General features: G+C 44.0%; 2 protein-coding genes across 3 annotated transcripts in view; one reads left to right on the top strand and one right to left on the bottom strand.

Annotated features, from left to right (window-relative positions):
* Positions 1 to 24705, top strand: part of LOC115406914 (uncharacterized) — a 110793-nt gene that overhangs the window by 58455 nt on the left and 27633 nt on the right. The window lies entirely within an intron of this gene.
* Positions 6451 to 8521, bottom strand: LOC115407013 (uncharacterized). The gene is made up of 6 exons (XM_030117332.1): positions 8469 to 8521; positions 8033 to 8359; positions 7440 to 7778; positions 7229 to 7354; positions 7098 to 7126; positions 6451 to 7006 (listed from the first exon to the last, which is right to left on the bottom strand). The coding sequence occupies exons 1-6, from the start codon at positions 8509 to 8511 to the stop codon at positions 6881 to 6883; spliced, it is 990 nt and encodes a 329-aa protein (XP_029973192.1). The 5' UTR covers positions 8512 to 8521; the 3' UTR covers positions 6451 to 6880.

Below are 24705 nucleotides of genomic sequence, written 5' to 3'. Positions count from 1 at the left end.
GTCCACACGGACCCAATGGACTGGATCAGGTGAAGTGACCAGGAAGAGGGGTTCCAAAGCCAGGCAGGAGTCCAACACAAAGTGGTTCAGAAGCTGAACAGCGGCTGGGAGGCAGGCATGATGCGGTGAGTCAGGGAGTCCGGCTGAGCCGGTCTTCAGACTGGGACAGAGACACCAAGTTAACTGGGAATGTGAATCCAAAACAAACATTTGCATGTCATCACTAACTGTAGTAGCTGCTACACTTCAGTGCCGAAGTGGAGTCAGAGGTTATATTAAATAGACGCCCTCATCAAGGAAGTCATCTCCACCCGCCGTCGCAACTGAAGGCATTTCACATGATCTGGACTTCCGTCAACACTGTCACCCAGCGCTGCCCACCTGTACAGACAGGGAGACAAAACAGGCCCCGAATTCCCCTCCATGGCTGCAGATGTACAGGGTGTGACACAGTGTTTTTTATTTTTCTTGATGGCTGTTACAGTGTGTTGAAGGAATCGTGTTTGTCTGAAACAAAGTTTATCTCGAAAAGACTTCTCTTGTATGTATCAATTCAGTGTAAACAAATAATCAAAACAAAAGTTATGACTGTAACTACGGTTCTATGAATCCCGGATAACCACCAGAGGCGTTGCTTAAAATACTGGAATGTTCCCTTCACGCTTCCGCAGTTCGAGTATGTATACCTACAACGTCACTTGTGACCCCTGGGTGACCCAGGAACTGGTATAAGTTCGGGTCTCTGCCCAGGATCGGCTCCTATGGAATCGTCTCGCGTTACCACGAGGATTCCGAGTGACAGAGTGCTCTGGCGGTCAGCCGGGATTCATAGAACTGTAGTTACATTCGTAACTTTCATTCTATTTCATCCCTACTGACCGCCAGAGACGGTGTTTAACGCACTGAAATGATGTATGCCAACTTGGAATGCTGCTTTCCTGCAGCATTCACAGTGTGACACCCGCTCCATCCGGATGCCAACTGAGACATGGCGGGTGAATAGATGGAGCGTGCAGATCCCCCACACGCTTCGCCATGGTAATGGCCAGCAGAAACGCTGTCTCACATAACACCCACTGCAGCTCCGCCGCTGCCAGGGGTCCAAGGGAGGCTGTCAAACTCTCCAGCCCCAGATGTAGACCCCAGGTGGCCGCCCGTGGAGCTCTAGCGGGGGTGAGCCTCAAAGCCCCCCTGAGGAAAGCTGACACCAGAGTATGGACCCCAATCGTGCCACCTGCAACCCGTGCATGGTGGGACGGTACTGCTGCCACATACACCCCGGGGTGAACTGGGACCTGGCTACGTCCAAAAAGACTGCAGAAGTCCAGGACCACGGGGACCGGGCAGAGCACTGAGTCCCCCCCACGGCCATTGCACCACTGTGCAACCAACCTCCATCTACTATCATACAGCCACCTGGTAGATAGCGCCCTAGCATTCATGGTGGCTCGCCTGACAGACTCCGAACAGCTGCTCAACAGCGAGTCAGGCCCCTCAGTTGCCAGGTGCACAGAGACGGTGAGGGTGGGGGTGAGATCCCTCCGACTGAGAATGCACCATGGTCGGCTGCAGGACAACCTGTGGAGCAAAGGAAACCAAGCCTGCGCCGGCCAGTAGGGGGCCACCAGCAGCAGTGTATGCCCCTCTGAAGCAACCTAATGGGCATCGGCCAAAGCAGAGCGGTCGCCGGGAACGCCTACGAAAGGACTCATGGCCAAGAGTGCTCGAGCGCATCCTGGCCCAGAGGCCAGCCGCTGTCCTCGGGGGGTCAAGCTGACACTGGGTCGCTTCCTTAAGCAACCCCAAGCGCGCACCTCCCCTATGGAGGCACTACCCCTCTGGAGGATTCCAACAGGGGAGGGAATCCGCCAGTCGTTCACAACCTGGTACCAAGGTACACAACCTGCAGGCCGGCCAGACAGGTCGCCGACTGTCTGCAACGCCACTGAGAGGTCTGCAATTATGCCACCTGCACACCCGATGCAACATCACCACGCCAGCCAAGTAGCGGAGCCACATCCGGGGAAGGGAGCGGCCATATGGCGGCTCCCACTCTCTTCTGTCCTACAAGACGTCACCTGCTGGGAATGAGGCAGGGGCAGACACAGCCGAGCTGACACCAACAGTGTCGCTCAGTGGGTCAGAAGACAAGGTCAGTGCGATAAGCTGAAGAAAGGGGCATACGCCGTCTACACAGCCGATGCACGACAGCAGGGCCCATGAGTTGTAGCTGAGCTACGCTCAGGAGAGGAACAACGGCAAAGCAGCACCCTCTTCCTCCTGCCCTCTTGCCAGAGGTGCCCTGAACGCACCAATAGGCCAGAAGAACGCACGACAGCACTTCCATTGGCAGTGCCCAAGACAACACTCAGGGGAAGTAGGGGAAGCAGCTCATGCAGCTATAACCCACAGCTAGCCAACGCTAGCCCTGCCGCTATCAGCGAGGATTGTGCTGACAAGCCAAGCGAGGCGCTCACGAATAGAACTCGGTCCAAGAGGGGGAACTGCTGCTCAGCAGCCCCCTCCTCCATCAGCCCCCATAGTAGCGCCACACGCCAGAGCGGGGGTGCAGCCTCTCCGAAGAGAGGCGTGCGTCTCTCCTATCGGCCCTGAGGTCCCTGATCGCGGTGTCCGCAGCCTGGGTCCACCAGATCAGGACCGTCCTGGGTTCACTTGGGCCTTCTGCACATACGCAGGATCCAACAGTGGTTCAGTCGCCTCCGCCTCTTGGGGGCGGGACGGGCACAGGAAGGTCCCGATCCTGGCCCAGGCGCGTCAGGATCTCCTCTTCTGGATGGATCCTGCTCTTCTTCTGTGAGGAGTTCCCATGGGCTGTGTGTCGCATCACGTCGAGGTGTTCACGGATGCGTCTCTCGCAGGATGGGGAGGCACCCTAGGCCACCTCATGGTGGGTGGTGCCTGGGACTCCATGCCCATTCACATCAATGTGCTGGAAATGACGGCGGTGCAGCGGGTGCTGCTCCACTTCCAGGTCAGTCTGCAGGACAGCCATGTGCTCGTCAGGATGGACAACACCATGGTGGTCGCCTACCTGAACAGGCAGGGGGGATGCGGTCTCCCCCCCTTCATCGCAAGGCGGCAAAAATCCTGCTGTGGGTGGACTGGCACCTGTCCTCTCTGAGAAGGAGACATGTGCCCGGGGCTCTCAATGTCGGCACGGACAGAATGTCCCGGGGAGGCCCACTCCACGAGGAGTGGGGCCTGTCCCCTTGGGTAGCAAGTGCCACCTGGTGGCCGACCTTTACGCCAATGCAGAGAGCGCACAGTGCTCACTCTGGTTCTGGCTCAGGTTGTCAGACAAACCCCCTCTCAGGGTAGACGCTTTCACCCATGAGGTATGGCCTCCGGGCATCCTGTATGCATTTCCTCCGGCCTGCCTCCTGACCCCATTGCTGCGCAGGATGAGGGTGCAGGGTCTCCACATGATTGTGGTAGCCCCGGACACCCCGAACGCCAGGTGGTTCCTGGACCTGGCCAATTGGCAGTCGGAGACCCGTGGCCGATCCGTGATGGGTCTGACGCTTTACTGCAGGCAGGCGGCGCCCTCCAGTCTCACCCCGTTCTGGGCAAGAGACTCTTGGCCTGGAAGCTGAAAGGGTGAGGCTAGAGGGACTAGATCTTCCCCCAGCTGTGGTTTCCATCATCCAGAGCGCCAGGGCCCCCTCTACTGTCAAGGCCTACAGGTCTCGGTGGCATCTCATCACGTCCTGGTGCTCAGAGCGGGGTTTGGACCTGATCTCCTGCGCCATTGGCGGGGTGCTTGAGTTTCTACAGGCTCTGCATCCACACTGCGGTGTTTCCATCGGCCATTACAGCAGGTTAAGGTGGCTTCGGCCGCTTCTCTGCACGCAGTCACCCGCTGGTGAAGCGGTTTCTGCGTGGGACATGTCGGGTACGGCCACCCCACAGGCATGGGGTCTCCCCCTGGGACTTGCACATGGTATTGGATGGTATGAAGGGGCCCCACTGCGAGCCTTTGGAGCAGGCGGAGGACCGCTTTCTTTCCTTTAAGGCTGCCCTTCTCTTGGCGCTAGCATCCGCCAAGAGGGTTGGGGATCTCTGCGCCCTGTTGGTCCATCCTTCCTGTGCAACAAATCCAGTCGTGAAATTTCCTCACTCCTAAATATTCCAGTCAACTGTCAGCTTTATTGTAAGAAAATGGAAGAGTTTGGGAACAACAGCAACTCAGCCATGAAGTGGCAGGTCATGTAAACTGACGGAGAGGAGTCAGCTGATGCTGAGGCGCATAGTGAGAAGAATGAGAAGATCATTGGTGTCTCTCTCCCCTCCCTCTCCTCTATTTACAACACCCGCCTCACCCGCACAGCCACCAGGATCCCAGGTGACCCCACTCACCCTGCCCACAGCCTCTTCATCCTGCTGCCGTCGGCTAGGAGACTGCGGAGCCTCCGAGCCAGAACCAGCAGACTCAAGGACAGCTTTTTCCACCAGGCAGTCAGGAAGCTAAATTCCCTCCCTGCTCTGCCCCCACTCCCTGTCTCTGCCCCCCGCCACTGACCTCACGCCTGAACTTTTCTGTGTTTTACTGTTATTAGTAAATTATTTTATTTATTTGTTTTGTTGCACCGTGGGTCCGAGAGGACTGTAATTTCCTTTGTGCTGTATGTGTTTATGTATGGCATATTTGACAAATAAACTGACTTTGACTTTGACTTTGACTTTGACTAGTGCAAAGAGGTCGCCGACTCTCTGCACAGTCAATTGCTACAGAGCTCCAAACTTCATGTGGCCTTCAGATTAGCCCAAGTACAGTACGCAGAGAGCTTCATGGAATGGGTTTCCATGGCAGAGCAGCTGCATCCAAGCCACATTTCACCAAGAGCAATGCAAAGCACCGGGTGCAGTGGTGTAAAGCACGCCAACACTGGACTATAGAACAGTGGAGAGGTGTTCTCTGGAGTGATGAATCACACTTTTCCATCTGGCAATCTGATGGACAAGTCTGGGTTTGGAGGTTGCCAGAGGAACAGTACATTTCAGACTGCATTGTGCCAAGTGTGAAATTTGGGGGAGGAGGAATCATGGTGTGGGGTTGTTTTTAAGGAGTTGGACTTGGCCCCTTAGGGTGCTTTCACACCTACAGGATTTGGTCCGCTTGAAGCGGACTAGAGTCCCCAACTCCTGCAGGTTCGGTTCGTATGCGCTGGTGTGAAAGCGGACCAGTTAGTTTTGGTCCGGGACAAAGAAAAGAAAGAACCGTACCGAGACCTCCTCGAGGAGGTGGTCTCGGTGCGGTCTCGGTGCGGTCCGCTGCTGGTGTGAACGTTGACCAGCCTCGGTCCTGTCCGCTCTGTTGTGGAGAAGGCTTTTTGGTCGGCGGAGGCTTTCGTAGCAAGCCGCGCGGTGCATCACGTCACACATGCTGGCCAATCAGGGTTCACTTCCATCACCCAAAACACACTATTGTGTGAACAGCACCACCAAGGGGCTGGAGGGTCATAGTGGATAGTTCATCTGCAAAAACAAGTGGTGTGAATGCGAACCGAACAAGTTGACAGCTGCAACGTTTATGAATAATTTATGTCTGAACCAAACCACTCTAGTGGACTAGTAGGTGTGAAAGCACCCTAGTTCCAGTGAAGGGAACTTTGAATGCTTCAGGATACCAAAATATTTTGAACAATTCCATGCTAACAAACCTTGTGGGAACAGTTTGGAGCGGGCCCCTTCCTCTTCCAACATGAATGTACACCAGTGCACAAAGCAAGGTCCCTAAAGACATGGATGACAGAGCCTGGTGTGGATGAACTTGACTGGCCTGCACAGAGTCCTGACCTGAACCCGATAGAACATCTTTGGGATGAATTAGAGTGAAGACTGAGAGCCAGACCTTCTTGACCAACATCAGTGTGTGACCTCACCAGTGCGCTTTTGGAAGAATGGTCAAAGACTTCTATAAACACACTCCTCAACCTTGTGGACAGCCTTCCCCATTGAGTTGAAACTGTAATAGCTGCAAAAGCTGGACCGACATCATATTGAACCCAATGGGTTAGGAATGGGATGGCACTGAAGTTCATATGTGAGTCAAGTGAAGTGAGCAAATACTTTTCGTATTGTATACATATTACCGACACGGCGACGTTGTGTTTTGATCCTTCGATGTCGGCTCTTCCTATCATTGTTAAACAGAATTCAACAAGCATTGGACTGTTCACCCACTAATAGGGAATGTGAGCTGGGATTAGACTGTCGTGAGACAGGTTAGTTTTGCCCGACTGATAATGTGTTGTTGCAATAGTAATATATAAGTATGAAACGTCCCATTTCTACAGAAAAAGAAAGACAGTATAAAGCATTTAAATGTAGAATCCTAAACAAACCGGCTTAAATAACTGCATTTTCTATTCTTTTTAATTTCAAGCAGAGAAACACCATGCTTAAAATAACATCAGTTTAATAATTTCTTCACAACAAACATGACTAGTTTAAATAAAACTGTCATTTTAACAAAACAAACCGTCACAAATGTCAAGAAAAAGCAATCAATGAAAACAAAATATGGGTGAATGTTAAAACTTGACAGTGGATTCAGTTTTATGGAGAAATTACCTCAAAATCAGCATGATAATCACAATCGAGCAAAAATACAATTCAATAAAGTTTAATATCATTATTTCATTATAATTTCAGACATAAATTCAAGTCGTATGCAGTTATTTGTGAACATTGATGATTTGAATAGAAATTTATATGAATCACTTGTAAAAGTATTTTACATTGTGTAAATTTAACTTGAACTTGAGTCTTACTTGTAACTTTATCGCAATATCTTCAATCAGCTCTTTTGAATATATATCTCATCCACATGACTGAGCAGGTTGAGAGTGCACTTTTTTCAGTAGTGAAAACGCACGTCAGTGTAGATCGTCTCTTTCTGAGCCGAGTGTGTGTTTCCTCTTTCGGTTTTATCTTTTCTCCTGCTGAAGGTTGGTGCCGAATAGGTCAATGAAGCTTCATCACTCTGAAGAAAGAAAATGTACAAATATTGTGACTTACTTGAAAATAACTGAAATCAACAACTTTTTTTCAGTTATTTCATCATCAGACTTTACCTGCTGATCACTGCTTACTCGTTCAGCATCTGTGAAACAGAAAAAAAAAATTTAATGAAAACTTTTTTAATAATCTACAGCTGCACTCAGTGTTGAATATACAGTACTAATATTTAAATAACTTGTATTACCACTGTGAGAATCCTTCTTCTTATTGGTCCAAATGAGGTACAGTGAAACAGTCAAACTTGCCGCCAAAGCAGCACAGACAATACAAAGAGCGATAACTGTATTGATCAGAGTTCTGGTGTTGTGCTCTGAGAAAAGACAACATTCAATTATCATGATTATTTTTTTGAAGTTCAGAAACATTTTACCAGAAAGGAAATATTCCAGTCTTACCTATAATGTCTACTTTTGCTCCATTTCCAAACATGACCTCTCCACATGCAGCCACAGCACAGTAATAAGTACCAGCATCAGAGACACTGACCTTCTTAGAGAAGTTATAGAAACATTTCTGGGAAGAGTTTCCACACTCTGCATTGGCTCCATGAGTATAAAGGAAACTGGGGTGAGATTGATGGGATCCTGCTCTGAACCAGTGAACTCTGTAATCTTCTGAACATGTTTTCTTCTCAGAGTCAGAGAGGACCGAACACTGCAGAGACACCGACTCTCCTGGATGGACCGCAGCAGACGGAGGAGCTTGAATGATGCCAGAGACGAAAGATTTGGGTCCTGGGAAGAATCAAACAAAAAGTTAGAATCCAGCCTAATGATAATAATGATTTAAATGAATAAATATGGAAGTGTCAAAAAATGAATAGAAAAGTAACTGAAAATGAAAAGTAACAACTCTGCTAATAAGAACATATTTGTAAATAACTGATTAAATTTTAAATTGTTGAATTAGGTGAGTGACTAAATAATTCAAGTTTTTCATGATCATTTTCAAAGTTTACATATTTAAATAGAAAATTAGTTCACTTTACCTTTAATCTTGAGAAATATTCCTTTCAAAAAAGTCATGTTCGTCCAGTTGATGGTATGGATGCAATAGTAAAGTCCAGTGTCGTTGATCTGAGTTTGATTAATGTTCAGAATAAAAGTTCCAGGTCCTTGTTTTGTTGTAAAATGAGGAGTCTGATTAACTTCACTTGAATCAAAAATTAGTGTTCCTCCCAAGAATTCAGGCTTGTGACCAGAAATGATTCTGATCCAAAGCAATGCTTTGCCCTCAGACTCACGAGGACATGTAAAAGTCACATTTTGTTTAATATCAACATACTTTATCTCAAAGTTCTGATCCTTCATACAGCCTGAAAGAAACAAACAAATTCATTAATTCAATGAATAATTAAATGAATTAAAAACAAACTTTCATAATTCAATGCTGAGCACTTCATTGGAATTTTTCCAAGTACTTACAGCCCACTCCAATCGTTAACAGAAAACCAAATATGACAAACATTTTCTGAGAAATCCTCCACTGACTGTGTTTCAGCGGCGCATCTCCTCTTCTTTTGTAATCTCCTAAAGTGGGAGGGTCACGTTTCTCAATGATCTGATTGGCTTCTCGTCACACTGAAGGATGTGATGAAAAAAAATCACAGTAACATGACAGCAGACCCTTCATCACAGAGCACATGGAGGAGCTGCTGTACAACGTTAGACCTCAGGTGCTTTACAAACTCATCTTATCAATGTTTTAGAAGAGGAAACAGAGACCAAGGATTAAAGCTTTTTGTTTAGGTTGGAAATAGTCTGGATACAAGAAGAACAGACGGCCATTAAAATGGATTAATTCCAACACAAGTTGGTTGACGATATAGATGTCCCAATCACATTTTTTGCCCCTGAGTCCAAGTCATCTGATGTTGAGTATCAGCTGATACTGAGTCCCGATCCGATACTTCTCTGGGTTTGCACCTCTTTTTCCATATTATAATTGAATTTACTGTTCTTCTCTGTGCCCTCAAGGAGGCACAGGAAACCATAGGCTCCCATTGTAAACTATCCAGGAGGAGCAACTGCAGAGACTGTCGGACCACAACAGCACGAGTGGAGCGCAATGTCATGTAATGACACCACATCCCTGCGTCCTTACGTGGCCGTTCACAACCCCGCCGACATTAAAGCCATGCTTTCTCGATAGCACCCCCAGCATCATGAAATTAATCTGGTTAGTCATCCTCTCATGCAGAGTTATGTCTGGTCTTCTGAGTAGCTTTGAAATGACACTTATTCAAAATTGTGGTAGCACAATTGTTATGTTGAAATGTCTTTAAAGAAAAAGGAGAATAAAAAAACAAAAAATAACAGGGGACACCCACTTCCTGAAATTTAACCAGGGTGAGTCAGGAAGGAGCTGCCACTCTGCACTCAGAAAGCACAAAGTTGAACTTTCATGTTGCTCGTTTCCGGTGCAAGGAACACTCTAAACACCAACAATCACTAAAGAACGCATGGCCTATATGAGAAGAACACACATGTTTTCATCCCTTCATTCATTCATGTACACATTCAATGAGTTTTTTTTTTCTTTTTTTTTTTTCAAATTAAAGGTAGCGGCTAGTTTCTGTGATAGTAGAGTATGGATATATTGCCATGTACTCTAATGTGTCTAAAATGACAAAAGTGACATATTGGTGATTTCTAGTTAAGTTTAGCTGGAAAAGTCACAACATTCAGAGAGGACATGAAAGTGTTTTCAGGTAAATATGCTCTTATGCTGATGACATTGTGATAGTAGGACCGATCAGACAACTCTGAAACAGGAAGTAGAGAGAAACAGATCTTTGGACAAGATGACGCTCTCACACGGCAAGGAAAAGAACACCACAAAGGCCTCTTTCCTCTCTCTGCTCATTCACTTCTATCTCTTATCATATTCAGATGATTGACCTCCTACTGTATTGTCTCTTTCTCCAGCTGTTCGCTGAAGAAGACCTGCAACAAAAAATGTGGATATCACAGCACAAACTCAGAACCAGATAAATCATGCTTTCACCACTTATCCAAGTGATTTTATCAGGTAGAGGGCTGAACACCTCACTGCTGAAGCACCCTGGTGTGTGCCAAACAGTGACCACAGCAGTGTGATAAGCTTTACACTGATGAAACGTCATCACTGAACAAAACAGAGGAGTCAACTTCTCAGACTCAGTTGTCAATTTACACCTCAAGGAACAGACACACTCCTTTATTTACAGCGCTGCATCAGTTTCGGACAGAGATGACAGATGGTTTGAGAGACAAGTTAAAGAGGTCATCTGCATAAAACCTCCTCTTAAAGGAGGAGGTTAACACTAGCAATTCTTTGGAATCAGTTCAAAGAGTGTACATTTGTTATTCTTCAGTTTATCTCTTTGTGTTGACTGTGTGAAGTTTTCAGAGACCAAACCATACAGCCTGCTGTTGATGTTTCATGTGTTTCAGGTGGTGACATTGTTGGCATTGCAAAGTATTTCCACTACGTGTTTCTCATCACATCCTTCTGTGTGATGAGGAACCAATCAGATCGTTGTGATGTCTGACCCTCCCACTTTATGAGATCAAAAACCATTGAAGACTCTTTGATAGCTACAGTCAGTGGTGGAACTCTCAGAAAATGTTTCTCATATTTTGTTTTCTGTTGATGATCGGACTCGGACGTAAGTATTTGTAAAAGCGTCAGAATCAACTAACACATGAAATACTGTATGAACATATGCAATTCTGCTTTTTTTATTTCCTGACTGAATTTGCTGTTATCTTTCAGGTTCCACAGATGATCAGGCATTTAAGGTAAAGTCTGTTGCTGCTCAACAAAATGTGACCCTGGAATGTCCTCGGGAGAAAAGCTTGGGTACTTCTCAGTATATGTACTGGATCAGAATCATTCCTGGTCACCAGCCTGAATTCTTGGGAGGAACAATGGTCATTGACTTTAATGACATTAATAAAACTCCTCATTTTACAACCAAACAAGAACCTGGAACTTTCATTCTGCACATTCACCAAACTCAGAACAATGACACTGGACTTTACTACTGCATACGGACCAGCTGGAATAACATGAGCTTTTTGAGAGGAGTATTTCTCGAAGTTCAAGGTAAAGTGATTTATTCAAATTATATTGTTCATCGTACAGAGACTTAATTGTTTTTAGGTTGCTTTATTCATCTCTTTTTGTCACTTACTTACTGAAGTTTTTAATTGCTTACTCATTCACTTTATTAAATCATCATCTTTATTGTTATTAGATTGGTGTCTAAATTTTTATTTGGTTCTTCCCAGGACCCCAATCTTCCATCTCTGGCATCATTCAAGCTCCTCCGTCTGCTGCGGTCCATCCAGGAGAGTCGGTGTCTCTGCAGTGTTCGGTCCTCTCTGACTCTGAGAAGAAAACATGTTCAGAAGATTACAGAGTTCACTGGTTCAGAGCAGGATCACATCAATCTCACCCCAGTTTCATTTATACTCATGGAGGCAAAGCAGAGTGTGGAAACTCTTCACAGAAATGTTTCTATAGCTTCTCTAAGAAGGTCAGTGTTTCTGATGCTGGTACTTATTACTGTGCTGTGGCTGCATGTGGAGAGGTCATGTTTGGAAATGGAGCAAAACTGGACAAGAAAGGTAAGATCAAAATATTTTTTTTCTGGTAAATTGGCTTCTGAACTTCAAAAAGAAAAAAATAATCATGATGATTGAATGTTTTTCTTTCCCAGATTCCAACAAAAGACCTTTGAATCACACAGAAATAGCTCTTTGTATTGTCTGTGTTGCTTTGGCTGCAAGTGTGACTGTTTCAGTCTATCTCATTTGGACCATCAAGAAGAAGAATTGTAACTGTGGTAATACAAGTTTTATTAAAATCTGTATATTTAACACCATATGCTTTGAAGTGACTGAAAACACATTTTATATTTAATTTCTCTGTTGAACAGGAGCTGAACCAGCCAGCAGTGATCAGCAGGTGAAGCCTCGGGATGAAAAAGTTGTTGATTTGAAATATTTTTATGTAAATAAAGTTGTAACATTTGTACATTTTCTTTTATTTCTTCAGAGAGATGAAGCTTTATTGACCTATTCTGCACCAACCTTCAGCCGGAGAAAAGTCACCAAATCAGAAAGAGGAAACACACACTCAGTTCAGAAAGAGACGGTCTACAGTGATGTGCGCTTTCACCACTGAACAAGTGAAACTATTAATTCTGAATAATAATGGTGATGTGATGTTTCCCTTCCCATAACACCCAATAGCAACTGTAGTGAACAGGAGTCAAGTAAGAAATGCCATTTATTGGCATTTCTGTGATCAGTTTGTGATTTGTGTTATTTGTGCGATTACGATTTTTTTTCAGCTACTCATAAGTACAGTTTATACCATGTAATATTTTTTTGAATTGATATTCCACCTTTTTAATCTGTATTTGCTGCACATTGTTTTTTTTAATAGATGAAACAGTTCAGTATTAATTCCTTGAACTTCATTCGTACAATAAAATTTCCAGAATAGAGAAAAAATAAAACAGCGGTTGCAGTTCAGTGCACATCATCAGCACTTTACACATCTGGTTTAAATAACCACACATTCCCCTCAAATTTCTTGTTGATGATAATAAACATTAAACTGAAACTTAAATGTCATTTTCTGCTCATTTTACTGTCATCATGCTGATTTTGATGTCGTTTCTTCAGAAAACCGAATCCAACCACAAGTTTTAAAAATCTCCTCCCTTGTTCTGTACCAGTGTTTTTCTCTTGATGGTGTGTTGAAAGTATCTAGTTTCTCTTTATCTGACACAAAGTTTTCACAAAATACACTTCTCTCATAAGTGCCAATTGTGAACTTATCATTCTTTACATGTATCGTTCATTTGCTTCACTAAACTCAGAAAATACAGTCATTCCAACCTGTTTTCTTATATTGCAATTATATGCTTTTAAACTGATTTTGCTTTTGTTTGAAAATGTGATCTTTGGTACTGTGGAAATAAAAACATTTCTATTTTGATGAAATATCATCACAGATGATGTAAACCCTCTTTAAATCTGTCAAACTAGATTTGAATATACGGTTTGCTCCCTTTCAAAACACAATGCGGAGCAGCATGACATGAAAATGTCTTAAAGAAACTGTAAAAAATAACTATTATTACAACTCAGAACTTTACAGCTTCATGGCAATTTCACATTTCGGTCAAGTAAACTGATAAATATGACTGATAAACATGACGGAAACAAAACAGAATTTAAAAATATTTTACTTGTGTCAGTTACAGAGTCTCAATATAGATTCTACATTTTTTGTAAAAATATTAAAATTATCACCTCTCATCAAAGTAATCACAGAATTTAACTGAAATTATAAAATGTACAGGCGTCAAGTGAACTGTGAGTTTGAGTTTTGAGTAGGGATGTCCCGATCAGGTTTTTTTTTGCCACCGAGTCCGAGTCTGAGTCCTATCATTTTGAGTATCTGCCGATTCTGAGTCCCGATCCGATTCTTTTCTAATATAGTAAAATATGTACATTATCTATATAAAAAAAACCCCTAAAAACTTAAGAAAAGTTCTCCTTTTTTATTTTCTTACCGTCAATTCAAAACAACACAGCAAAATGCTGCCCATACTGCTGTCTCTCTGTAATTACATCTTTTTGTTGCACGGAAAACCTAAATACATCTCATTTAACCTAAGCCGGGCACGCATTAGTGCTTCAGTCTGCAGCAGTGGCCAGAAACGTTCAATACAAAGTTAGGAGGCAGTGCAGCAACACGCTCTGTACCCGGAAACAGGATCAGTTATGCATATGCACGAGTTTGATGCATTTCATTGCCCAAGAAACAGCTGATTAGCGCAAAGAAGAAGAAAAAAAGACCCGGCGTCAATGGTAGAACTGTGCAACAGCGCTTCTGGGTTTAATGATAGAATTGCGCAACAACGCCACCACCATGCATCCCGGCTTCAATGGGTTAAAAAAGGAAATCAAAGAAAAAATAAACACGTATCCAACCGAATCCAAATCGGGAGGAAACTTCCGATCCCGAGCGAGTCCGTAATCACGTGATCTGGGCCGATTTCCGATCACGTGATCGGATCGGGACATCCCTAGTTTTGAGTTAATTGTGTGAGTTTTATTCTCAATGTGTGAGAGGTAATAGATCTATTGTAATCTACTATCAGATTAACACAGGCTGTTAGTGAAGTAGTGTCATGACTGCAGTCCGACTTCTGTCTGTTTCTTGTGTTTGTGAATTCACCATGCAAATAAAGCTGCAATGTACCAAAGACAATTGGCTGACTGGGAGGAGGCGCATTATTTAAGGTGGACTGTTGGCGTCGCCCGATGTTGGAGAGATTGTGAGGAGTGGTTCATCCTTTACTGTATCACAACCAGCCATGACTGCACTGCACTGTGCTGAGCCTTTGTAGCAAGTAGATACTGAGAGACTTTTTGTTTCAGTTCTTGTTCACTTGGATTGCTGAGTTTGAAACTGAAAGATTAGTTTGGATTTTGGTTTATTCAGTAGCACTAACTCTCACTTTAAGTTTGTTCACAATAGCTTTGCTTGATCACTTATTATGAACATCATTATCTCTGAAAATTGTATTTCATGGTCTTTGATGCTGTAGTGTAAATTGGTGGGACAAGCACAAGAGGTTTGAGCAAATTTATCTATTGAGCAAAGACTATCACACATTAAAGAAAGTCATCCTGCAGGCTTGTGAACTTGTTCCTAAAGAATACAGGCAAAAGTTCAGAGCCTGTGAGGAAACGCCAACCAGACACATGAGGAGAGCCAACAGTTGGCTCAGTCACCGTACTTGTTGATGAGTTTATTCAGATCCAAGAGTGTGTTTTCTCTGCAGCCATCACAAGGTTAAAACTTTGTGTCTGAGCGGGAAAACAGATCCCCCAAACTTCAGTGGAAAAATGTTCCCAGCGCTGCCGTGAACCAAAGCGAGTGTTTCTACTGTCATGAGCTGGGTCATTTAATTGTAGTTTGTCCAGTTCTGCTGAACAAAGGTGCATCCAAACCAAACGACTCCAACTCTCAACTATTGCCTGCATGCATGTGCTTGGTGAAATCTGTGCCGTCACCTGAAATATGCTTGACACATTCTGAGTGTGACAGTTGTGAGGTTGAAGCCCATTTTCAGCTGTTTGTGACACAACATTTTGTTTCTGTGAGCAGATTGAAAACAATTGTGCTAAGCGCGTGTGCATAAACAGCATACAAAGCGATACACTATGAATCATGGTTTTCAAGGGCCCTGGGTGAAGCGGATTATGCAGCATTCTGTGACATGCGCACAAAGTCTCTCATGGAACTTTGAGATCTTTAGCTTAGCAGCCAACAGTCCTCAGTGCCGAGAAATCTCCATGATGCACTGCTCATGGAGTCAGCGTTCCCCCGGCCAGAGTCCTGCCCCGCCCGGCGCCTCGTCCCAGTGTGAGCAACAGTGAATTCACTCCACCTGACTATGTATCGAATTAACTGGTGTCCATGTTAACTTGTGACCAACAGATGTTGATATACCGACTGAAACTTGTAGTCGTTCTAGTGGATGTCGGTTATCTGCAGTTACAGTAAATTTACAAGTTTAGAGTCTTTTCTGAGTCTCATTTTAACATCTGCTGTTGCCAGCATGTTTACACAGAATTCCGCAGTCACTCGTTAACATGGGAACCAGTTAATCCACAACACCCGCCGGGCAGTCTGCTTCTATTCTGCAACGGAGCTCTTTGAACAACTCGCAGTTGTGTGATTTGTGGCCATCTCGCCTCTCCAGTGTTTGTTCTCTCTGGGTTTTTTATTAAAAAAGTGTTTCTTAACCACCGTCGAGTAAGGCTGCACGATTAATCGATTTTGAATCATAACTGACTTTTTGGGTTAAGAAGATGTTAAAAATGCTGAAATCGTACATGAACGATTTTGGCTTTTCACATGAACGCGTCCTTTTTGGTGCCTCTAAGCCACCGTAGTTTCTCCGGCTCGTCTCATGACGTCATGAAGGAAGTGCGGGCCTGCCTTCATTCAGCGTCTGGTAACTAACAACAACAAGCATGGCTACTGCCGGAGAAGTTAAATTTGCACGGGGAAGTGAAGTTTTAGGCTGTGTTCATACCGACTTGGGCATCTAGATCAAGCCGGGGTCGACCTCGGACCTCCTCCTCGAAGTGGCCCCGGCTCGACCCAAAAGTAGGTCGACTCAACGTGAAAAACGTGTTCACACTGTCGCTCCCGGCTCGACCACGGGCTGCTACTTCAGTTAGGTCGAGCCACATACCTTTGGTGTGAACACAGAGTCAGTGGCGGCGCCAGGCTATTTTTTTTGCAGGTGCTATGAGGTGCTAACCCAACCGCTGACGGTGCTTTTAAATTCAGGATGAAATGCTATTAAATGCCATATCAACAACCATGATGCACAAAAATAGTCCACAAACGAACGCAAACGCACACGTTTGTATTTAACACCCATTCAGCATGATTTAAAGGTTCTAAATTAAAATGCTGAATTCATCTAATCTTACCTTAATACAACACTGAAGAAATAAGCAACAGCCTGCAGCAACGCCACCAAAGCGCTGCATTTTACGCATGCACATTACAGCTTTGATTACAAAATCCACCAAATTCTAAATAACATGCAGCTTAGAAGTCAACAGACCTTCTTATATCACATCCAGAATACATAGCCCAGATATAAACAAGAACTCAAAATAAAAGCAATATCCTCATAACACATTTAATCAATACTGCCGCCACAAAAACACATTCTTACCTGTTGTAGTCTTCATAACAATACAATCCTCCTGTTGTGGTGGTTTAGGGCAAAGGCATCAATTAATTTTTTTCATGGTCCAAGGCTCGGGTTCTGTCCGAGTTTATTGCCAGCAGTGCCAGGTTGCTGGTTCAAGAATCTTCGCTGGTGTTTCTCAAATAGTTCTTTAAACGCCGCAGACAGGAGAAACTGCGCTCACAGCTCACTGATGTGACAGGAAGGGTAAGGGATATGGACAGGAGTTTAAACAAATCTATAAAGGCATCCTTGTATGGTCTCATGAGGGATAAAATCTCTTGCGTGGTGCCGATCTGATGGCCCTGTTCTTCTTTTCTCTTAAATAATTGGCGAACTTGGTAGAGTTCTGCAGACAGATTTTCCTCCCCGATTCCATAGTGACGGGCCATGGGCAGGATGTGCTCCTTGTCAAGAAATGAGGAGTGTTTGGGGCTCAAAGCTGGCACTCCTCTCAAAACATTGTTTGTCTCAGTTGAAAAGCGGCGTTTCATCTCCATCAGTAGCTTGTCTATTACAGGAAAGAAAGAGTGAATCTTTAGGTCGTTCAAACTTTCCATGTGTGTTCTTTCCAACGGGGCCTCCACTACGAACCCCTCGAGTCGTCGGGCTGTTTGAACTGGCCTTCTCTCCCGCGGAGACAGAGAGGAAAGTCCCGTTTTTGCGCACAGATCCTCTGCTTGTTCTCGTATTTCTTTCCACTTTTCTTCCGTGCGTTTTTCTGATAAGGCAGTAATGACAGACTCTGCCAGATCATCTGCTGCTGCAAGATCAGGCGTCTGTAGCTGATCTGACATGAACTTCGTTGTTCGAAATACATCTTCAAAGAGAATGAGATGCAGGACAAACTTTTCATCAATCACTGCAATCACTGCTCTTACTTCCATTCTTCAATGAGCGTTTGACTGTCCGATGATGTCAAGCAGGGTAGCTTGGATTGCCGGGAGTGTTTTTTTTTTGACAGCCCAGATGGCATTATACTGGCATGCCCACCTAGTGTCAGATAACTTCTTAAGTTCTATGCACTGTGCTGTTGGGTTGAGCTCTTTTTGTTTTTTCTTAAACATGTCGTGAACCACTGACCCAGAAAAGAACTTGTACAGCATCTGTAGTGTTTTGAAAAACTCTGCAGCAGCAGTGACGTTGTGCACACAGTCCACTAACACCAAGTTCAGCTTATGGGCATGACAGTATACGTAGATCGCCTGTGGTAACTCCTTCCTGAACTTTTCCTGCAGGCTGCACCCCATTGTTACATCCCGACATAACCGATGCGCCATCGTAGCACTGACCGACACAAAACTGCAGATTAATATTACACTGACTGAGGGTGTGCTTTATGCTGGCAAGTAAGGAGCCAGCGACTAGTCCATCTGCAGCCGTAAAATGCAGAAACTCCTCCTGCATCTGCTCTGTTCCTTGCTTTAAATGGCAAACAATAACTGATATCTGTTCTTTTTTGCTTACATCCTTGCTTTCGTCCACCAAAATGGCAAAGTACTCAGCATCCCTCACCTCATCACTTATTTGTGTCCGAATCATTTTAGCCATTACAGAAAAAATTTCATTTTGGATGTCGTGATGAATATATTTAGCATTCGATGGGTTGTTGTCCAACTTTTTCTTCACCACTGGATCAAATAATCCAATCACATCCAACAGCTCGCGAAAGTTCCCTCTGTTTGCTGACTCCTCCGCCTCACTGTGACCTCTCTGGGCAATCCCCTGACAAGCCGTGTACCGTAAACTTTCCACTACTGCCTTCATATAGCGTCTGTTCTCCATAACCAAAGCTGAATGCCCCTTATCTAGCATGTTACTTATTCTCGAGCCGCTTGTCTCAGTTTGTTTAAACTCACTCCAAGCCTCCATAGCAAATTTATGTCCCATACTTTCATGGTGGCTCTTCAGGGATGCAGAAGCCTTTCGCCAGTTATTAAAACCACTGCTGGTAAAAGTTGGTTCAATGTGAAATCCGTGGCTCTGTTTAAGAAAATGCCGACAGGAAAAGCAGAACGCTGCATCTTCAGACATACTGTATTCCAGCCACGTGTATTGATCCATCCAGCTTTTGTTAAAACTCCTTTGCTGGTTCCCGAACGGCTTTGAGGGGTACTTTTGCAGAACAGGCCCCATTGGGCCATCACATGGCCAAGAACTGATGTCATCTTCAAGGCTGGAGTTGCAAGGGTTGTCAGCAGAAAAAGCGGGCAGCTGCCCTTCCTCGTCTCTTCGGTCCTGTTCTGGTCCTGGCATCTCCGGATTTTCATCTATGGAGCAAGCCTGACTTGTTTCCCCACCGTCACAAGTTTTTTTTTCCATCCGTGGACGTTTTGGAAAAACAAATCGATTCATCTCTGCACCGTTCACCTCGCGAGCTAAGCTAACTTCTTCTTCTTTGGACTAATGGTGGTTGGCAACCAACAACTTAGGTGCGTACCGCCACCTACTGTATCTGTATCAAGCTAACAAAACATGCCTCGTAGTGCGTAATCTCATGCATATTTCGGCTTTTTTTTAATTGATATTTCTTTATATTTTCTTATTTAAAATTACTTTGAATGTGTATTGCACAGCCGCAAATAAAATAACAAAAAATTTAAATCATTGAAATTTTTTTGGGGGTGCTATGGGGGTGCTTTGAAAATCCCAGGGGTAGCTGAAGCACCCCCAAGCCCCTCCCTGGCACCGCCTATGCACAGAGTTTGCACTATGCATTGATTTTTGTTCAAGAAAGACCAGAGGGAAATTGTGACTGTAGCATATTATCTGAGCCTGCCTTCCTACCTCACCTGACTGACTGACTGACTGACTAGCTGACAAATGAAGTGACTGAGTATTTTTCTTTTATAAGAAGTGACTTTATTCATTTTATTTTTTGTTTTAAGTAAGAACAGGGACCTGGAGTATGTTAAGATAAGGTGCTCTTAATACCAAGAGATTCTTGTGTTTATTTGCAACAGAATTAAGTTCACTGGCAGTAAGGATGCATATTTGAGATTGATTGTTCACTTTGGATTTTATAATTGATAGTTTTGCACTATTCAATCAGTAACATGACTGTAACTTTTGGACTTGGGATTTGTTAAATCCAAACAGAGAAGATAAGGTTCAATAAAAGACATTCAAAGTACTTTATCTTTTTAAATGTTTCTTTTTTTTTTTTTTTTTTTTTTTTTTTTTTTTTACAAAAAGTCGTAATCGTAATCAAAAAATAGGTTTGAGAGAAAATAATTGGGATTTTATTTTTAGGCAAAATCGAACAGCCCGACCATGGAGTTCTTCTGCTTGTTTTTGACTGTCCTGCTTCCCCTTTACTGCGCACAGCATCGCGTTACTGCATACGAAGGAACGCATGCGCGGAACAAATAATCCCCCATTTAATCTGCTCATCTGTCAGGCCACGTTTCTGTGAGACACGGAGCGGATTATCGATCGGCGTAGACCACCTTGTACAATCGGATCCAAAATACAATCTGCTCTGAGTGAAGCGGATCCACTCGGGCGTTTATATGACACATTTACAATCCGCTTCACCTTACAATCCGATTATATGAGGCCCATGTAAACGTGGCTTCTGTCAGCCGCTGACAACACATCACCTGTTTTCTTTTGGGAAAATTGGGGTTTTGTGGAACCTACACAGTGGAAAGAGGCCTTCGTGTACATTGCCAGTGTCTCGTAGACCCTGCCATTCCTCCACGATTCCCCTGTGTCACCCTTTCATAATGTGTCCTGTCCTTCTTCTTTCTCACTTCTCCAATCTTCCAATTATCCTATTGTGTCTCGTCTCCTCCCAGGTGTATTCAAACTCCCTTGTCTGTCTCTCGGTCTCCCGATGTACATGGCTTCGCTGTCATCCCGTGACTCCTTGCAAACGTTCTGTGTATTGGACTTCCCATGTTTCTTCCCCTTTGTGACTTCGACTAGCCTTCTGCCTCAGCTCTTTGGACTTGTCGGCCTGCTTGTTCTCAATAAAATGTTTGTGAGAAATACAATATTCAATCTGTCTTTGAGTCCACTATTGGCCATGAGATATATAACTGACAAAAACAAGGAATTACCTGGACACTGAAGTATAGTTCCTGTATGATCTTAGAGGCTCCTCAGAGTGGCCCCGTTGCTGTCTAGATAAGGGCCTCTCAACCCAGGTCCTTAAGGCCCAGTGTCACAAAACCTGGATTAAGACACGCTGTAATACCTGCAGGATTTTTGTTGACATATCAGAACCTGCTCATCATGAGCAATAGTAACAGGACCATGGCTTCATCATCCAAGAGGACCACAGTGTCCTTGTACTCCGCAGAAACCCACAGATTTTGGAGAACATCTGTAAAAAAAAGCCCTTCTTCCTTTCAGGGATCATTCTGAAGGAAAACTTCTGGCAACTTCGTGGAGCCTGAGTACAGTTTCATATGGATGTGAAGTGTGACATGCAGACATGAACATTTTTTTTGTCATCTTCAAGCATTTTAAAGTTTTCTGACCATTTTAATTACTTGTACTTCTCTAAATGTTCTGCGTGTAGATTTGAAGCTACAGCATTCTTCTGTATCAGTAAACTTGACTACAACTCCATGATGGACACTTCTTTGTTTGTTCATATTTTTCACACCTGTGTGTACAGCGGTGTTGCTTCTACCTGAAAAAGAGGACCACGAATGAAAAACTATTGTGGCTGTGCTTTCAAATAAATACATTAGTGCAGAGAGCAGCTTGTCTTCCTGTCTCACCCTCTGGTCACATCTCAGGAAGTAAGTGTTCACTTTTTGTTTTTATACACTTATATAAGGGTGCTTCTAACGGTAATTTCAATATATATGAGGGTCTGAACACATGTAAACCTTCCTTTATTGCCATGTATTGCGTTTAATTCCAGTTTTAAGTGTTGTATAATAGCTGCTGAGAGATGAGGAGAGATGTTTTATGTTCACTTTCTACCCTGATCAACTCCATACATAAGATCTTTATACCCCCTCATTACTCTAGCCTTTATATCAGTGAATTTTCAGAACTTTTATCAATAATTAATTCTAAATATAGTAGAATTTTAATAACTGGTGATTTTAACTTACATGTTGACGACATCTCGGACTCAATGTCCAGAGAATTTTTAAACCTTTTAAACTGTTTAGATTTTAAACAGCATGTCGCACAGTCAACTCACAACAGAGGACACACCCTGGACCTGGTTATAACCCACAGTCTGTCCATCAGTGTGTCCTCTGTTGTTGACCTGGCTGTGTCTGACCACTACTGTGTGTTTTTTTAACATCACCAGTTTTAACCAGCAGGAAGTTCCGGTGAGAACAGTGAGGAGACGCTACCTTACTTCTGAAGTGGCTGCAGATTTTATAGAGATTTTACAAAGCACTCCTGCAGTGATTTTACCTGCACCCTGTGATTTTATCATTGACAATTTTAACAGTAAACTGAAGTCCAGTCTGGACTCAGTCGCTCCACTTTTAACCAAAACAATCAAGGGCCATTCCGAACCCCCGTGGAGGAAAAACGATACAATCATCAAACTGAAAAGAAACTGCAGGAGTGCGGAAAGAAGGTGGAGGAAATCCAAGTTGACTGTACATCATGAGATTCTACGTCAACAACTCAAAATTCACAGTAATGCAGTTAAACAGGCCCGAACTTCCCACTTCTCTCAACTTATTTCAGACAATAAAGACAACCCCCGGTTCCTCTTCTCCACCTTCAACAGTTTAACTGGCCCTAATTTTAACAAAGCTTTTAAGGTGCCGACAGACACTCTATGTGAAGACTTTGCAGACCACTTCAGGACTAAAATCATGGACATCAGGTCCAGCCTTTTACCTCAACAAGTATTATCAGTGAACACAGCTGAACCGTTGTCCATGCCTGAGGAAACACTGGACAGTTTTGACCTGGTTGATGCGAGGACTCTTAGTCGAGTTTTCTCCCAAGTAAAATCAACAACCTGCCTTTTAGATCCCATTCCCACACCACTTTTTAAATCACTTTATGGATTCCTTGAGGAACAGAGGAACAGATTTTAAATATCATGAATTGCTCTCTTCAGACGGGTGTCTTCCCCACTGCCTTTAAAACGGCGGTGGTGAAGCCCCTTCTGAAGAAGAGCAATTTAGACCCCAGTGTTCTTAATAACAACAGACCAGTATCCAACTTACCGTTTTTAAGTAAAGTTTTAGAAAGACTGGTTTTTAACCAAGTCAATGACTTTTTAATGATTAATAACATTTTAGAAAGACATCAGTCTGGTTTTAGAGTGAACCACAGTACGGAGACGGCACTTTTAAAGATTTTAAATGATATCAGGTGGAATTTAGATAATAAAAAGCTCACAGTGTTGGGTCTACTGGACCTGAGTGCCGCCTTCGACACAGTAGACCACCACATTTTAATAAACAGATTGAGTCACCTGGTGGGCCTCTCTGGTACTGTTCTTAAGTGGTTCAGTTCTTGTCTCACAGATGGATGTTTTTATGTAAGTATGGATACTTGTTCCTCAGGAACCCATGAAAATAGGTGTGGGGTTCCCCAAGGTTCAATTTTAGGTCCCATACTTTTTAATCTCTACATGCTTCCACTTGGAACGTCATCAGGAGACATGGCAGCAGTTTCCATAGTCACGCTGACGATACTCCGCTGTACATCGCCGTGTCTCCTGATGACTCAGGGCCACAAGAAACCCTTTTTAACTGTATTTCAGACATCAAGTCATGGATGGCAGTGAATTTCCTGCAGCTCAACCAGGACAAGACTGAGGTTTTAGTTGTTGGTCCTGAAGGTCAGAGAGAGAGAAAATTTTACCCAAATTATTAGATTTTAAACCAGCACAATCAGTTAATAACCTGGGCGTGATTTTTGACTCTGAGCTAAGTTTTATTCCACACATTAAAAACATAACTAAGATTGGATTTTATCATCTTAAAAATATAGCCAGAGTCCGCCCGTTTCTTTCTCAGGCCAGTACAGAGGTGCTAATGCATGCTTTTATCTCCTGTAGATTAGACTACTGTAATGCCTTGCTCTCTGGTCTTCCCAAAAAAAATATTTCAAACCTCCAGTTATTACAAAGCTCAGCCGCTCGCGTGCTGACGAGGACCAGGGGGCGGGCCCACATTACACCGGTTTTACAGTCGCTGCATTGGCTCCCTGTCCGCTTCAGGATCGATTTTAAAGTTCTCTTATTAGTTTTTAAATGTCTTAATGGCCTTGTGCCTTCTTATTTAACTGATCTGTTTTTACCGTATCGATCGCGGCCCTGAGGTCCTCTGGCAGTGCCTTATTGTGTGTTCCCAAAGCTAGAACCAAGACGCATGGCGAGGCGGCTTTTAGCCACTACGGCACCCGCCTGTGGAACAGCCTGCTGGAGAACCTCAGGACCACAGAGACTGTTGATAGTTTTAAAGGGAGATTAAAAACCCACCTTTTTAATCGGGCTTTTAATTAACCTTTTATAGTTCGTAACTCCATCATTTTTATTTTTTATTATCATTTTTATTTTAATCGATTTATCCTGTTTATTCGTTCTATTTTTATTATGTACTTCTAATTTAATTTTTTACTTTATAATCTTATCTTACTATTTGCTTTGTATTGTGTCTTTTTATGTCTTTAGCTGTTTTAACTCCAGTGTTTACTGGTGGGGGGGGGGGGGGGGGGGGGGGGGGGGGGGGTCCTCCACACTGGGAGTTGGTCCTGGTCCTCTGCTGGGATCACTGCGCTCGAGTCCTCTGGTCCTGGCTGGCCGGGGGGTCTCCACACTTCAGTGTGCGGGTTCCCCTTGGTCTGGTGGGCTCGGCGGTTGAGCGCTGGAGCCCCAGTATTAATGACCTTCGCCTTCTCCTGGTGTGAATGGCCCCACTGGTAGGGTTTTC

The sequence above is a fragment of the Salarias fasciatus genome, chromosome 2 (assembly GCF_902148845.1).
Source record: "Salarias fasciatus chromosome 2, fSalaFa1.1, whole genome shotgun sequence".
NCBI classification, from domain to species: Eukaryota; Metazoa; Chordata; class Actinopteri; order Blenniiformes; family Blenniidae; genus Salarias; species Salarias fasciatus.
This window is presented reverse-complemented; position numbering and strand designations above follow the sequence as displayed.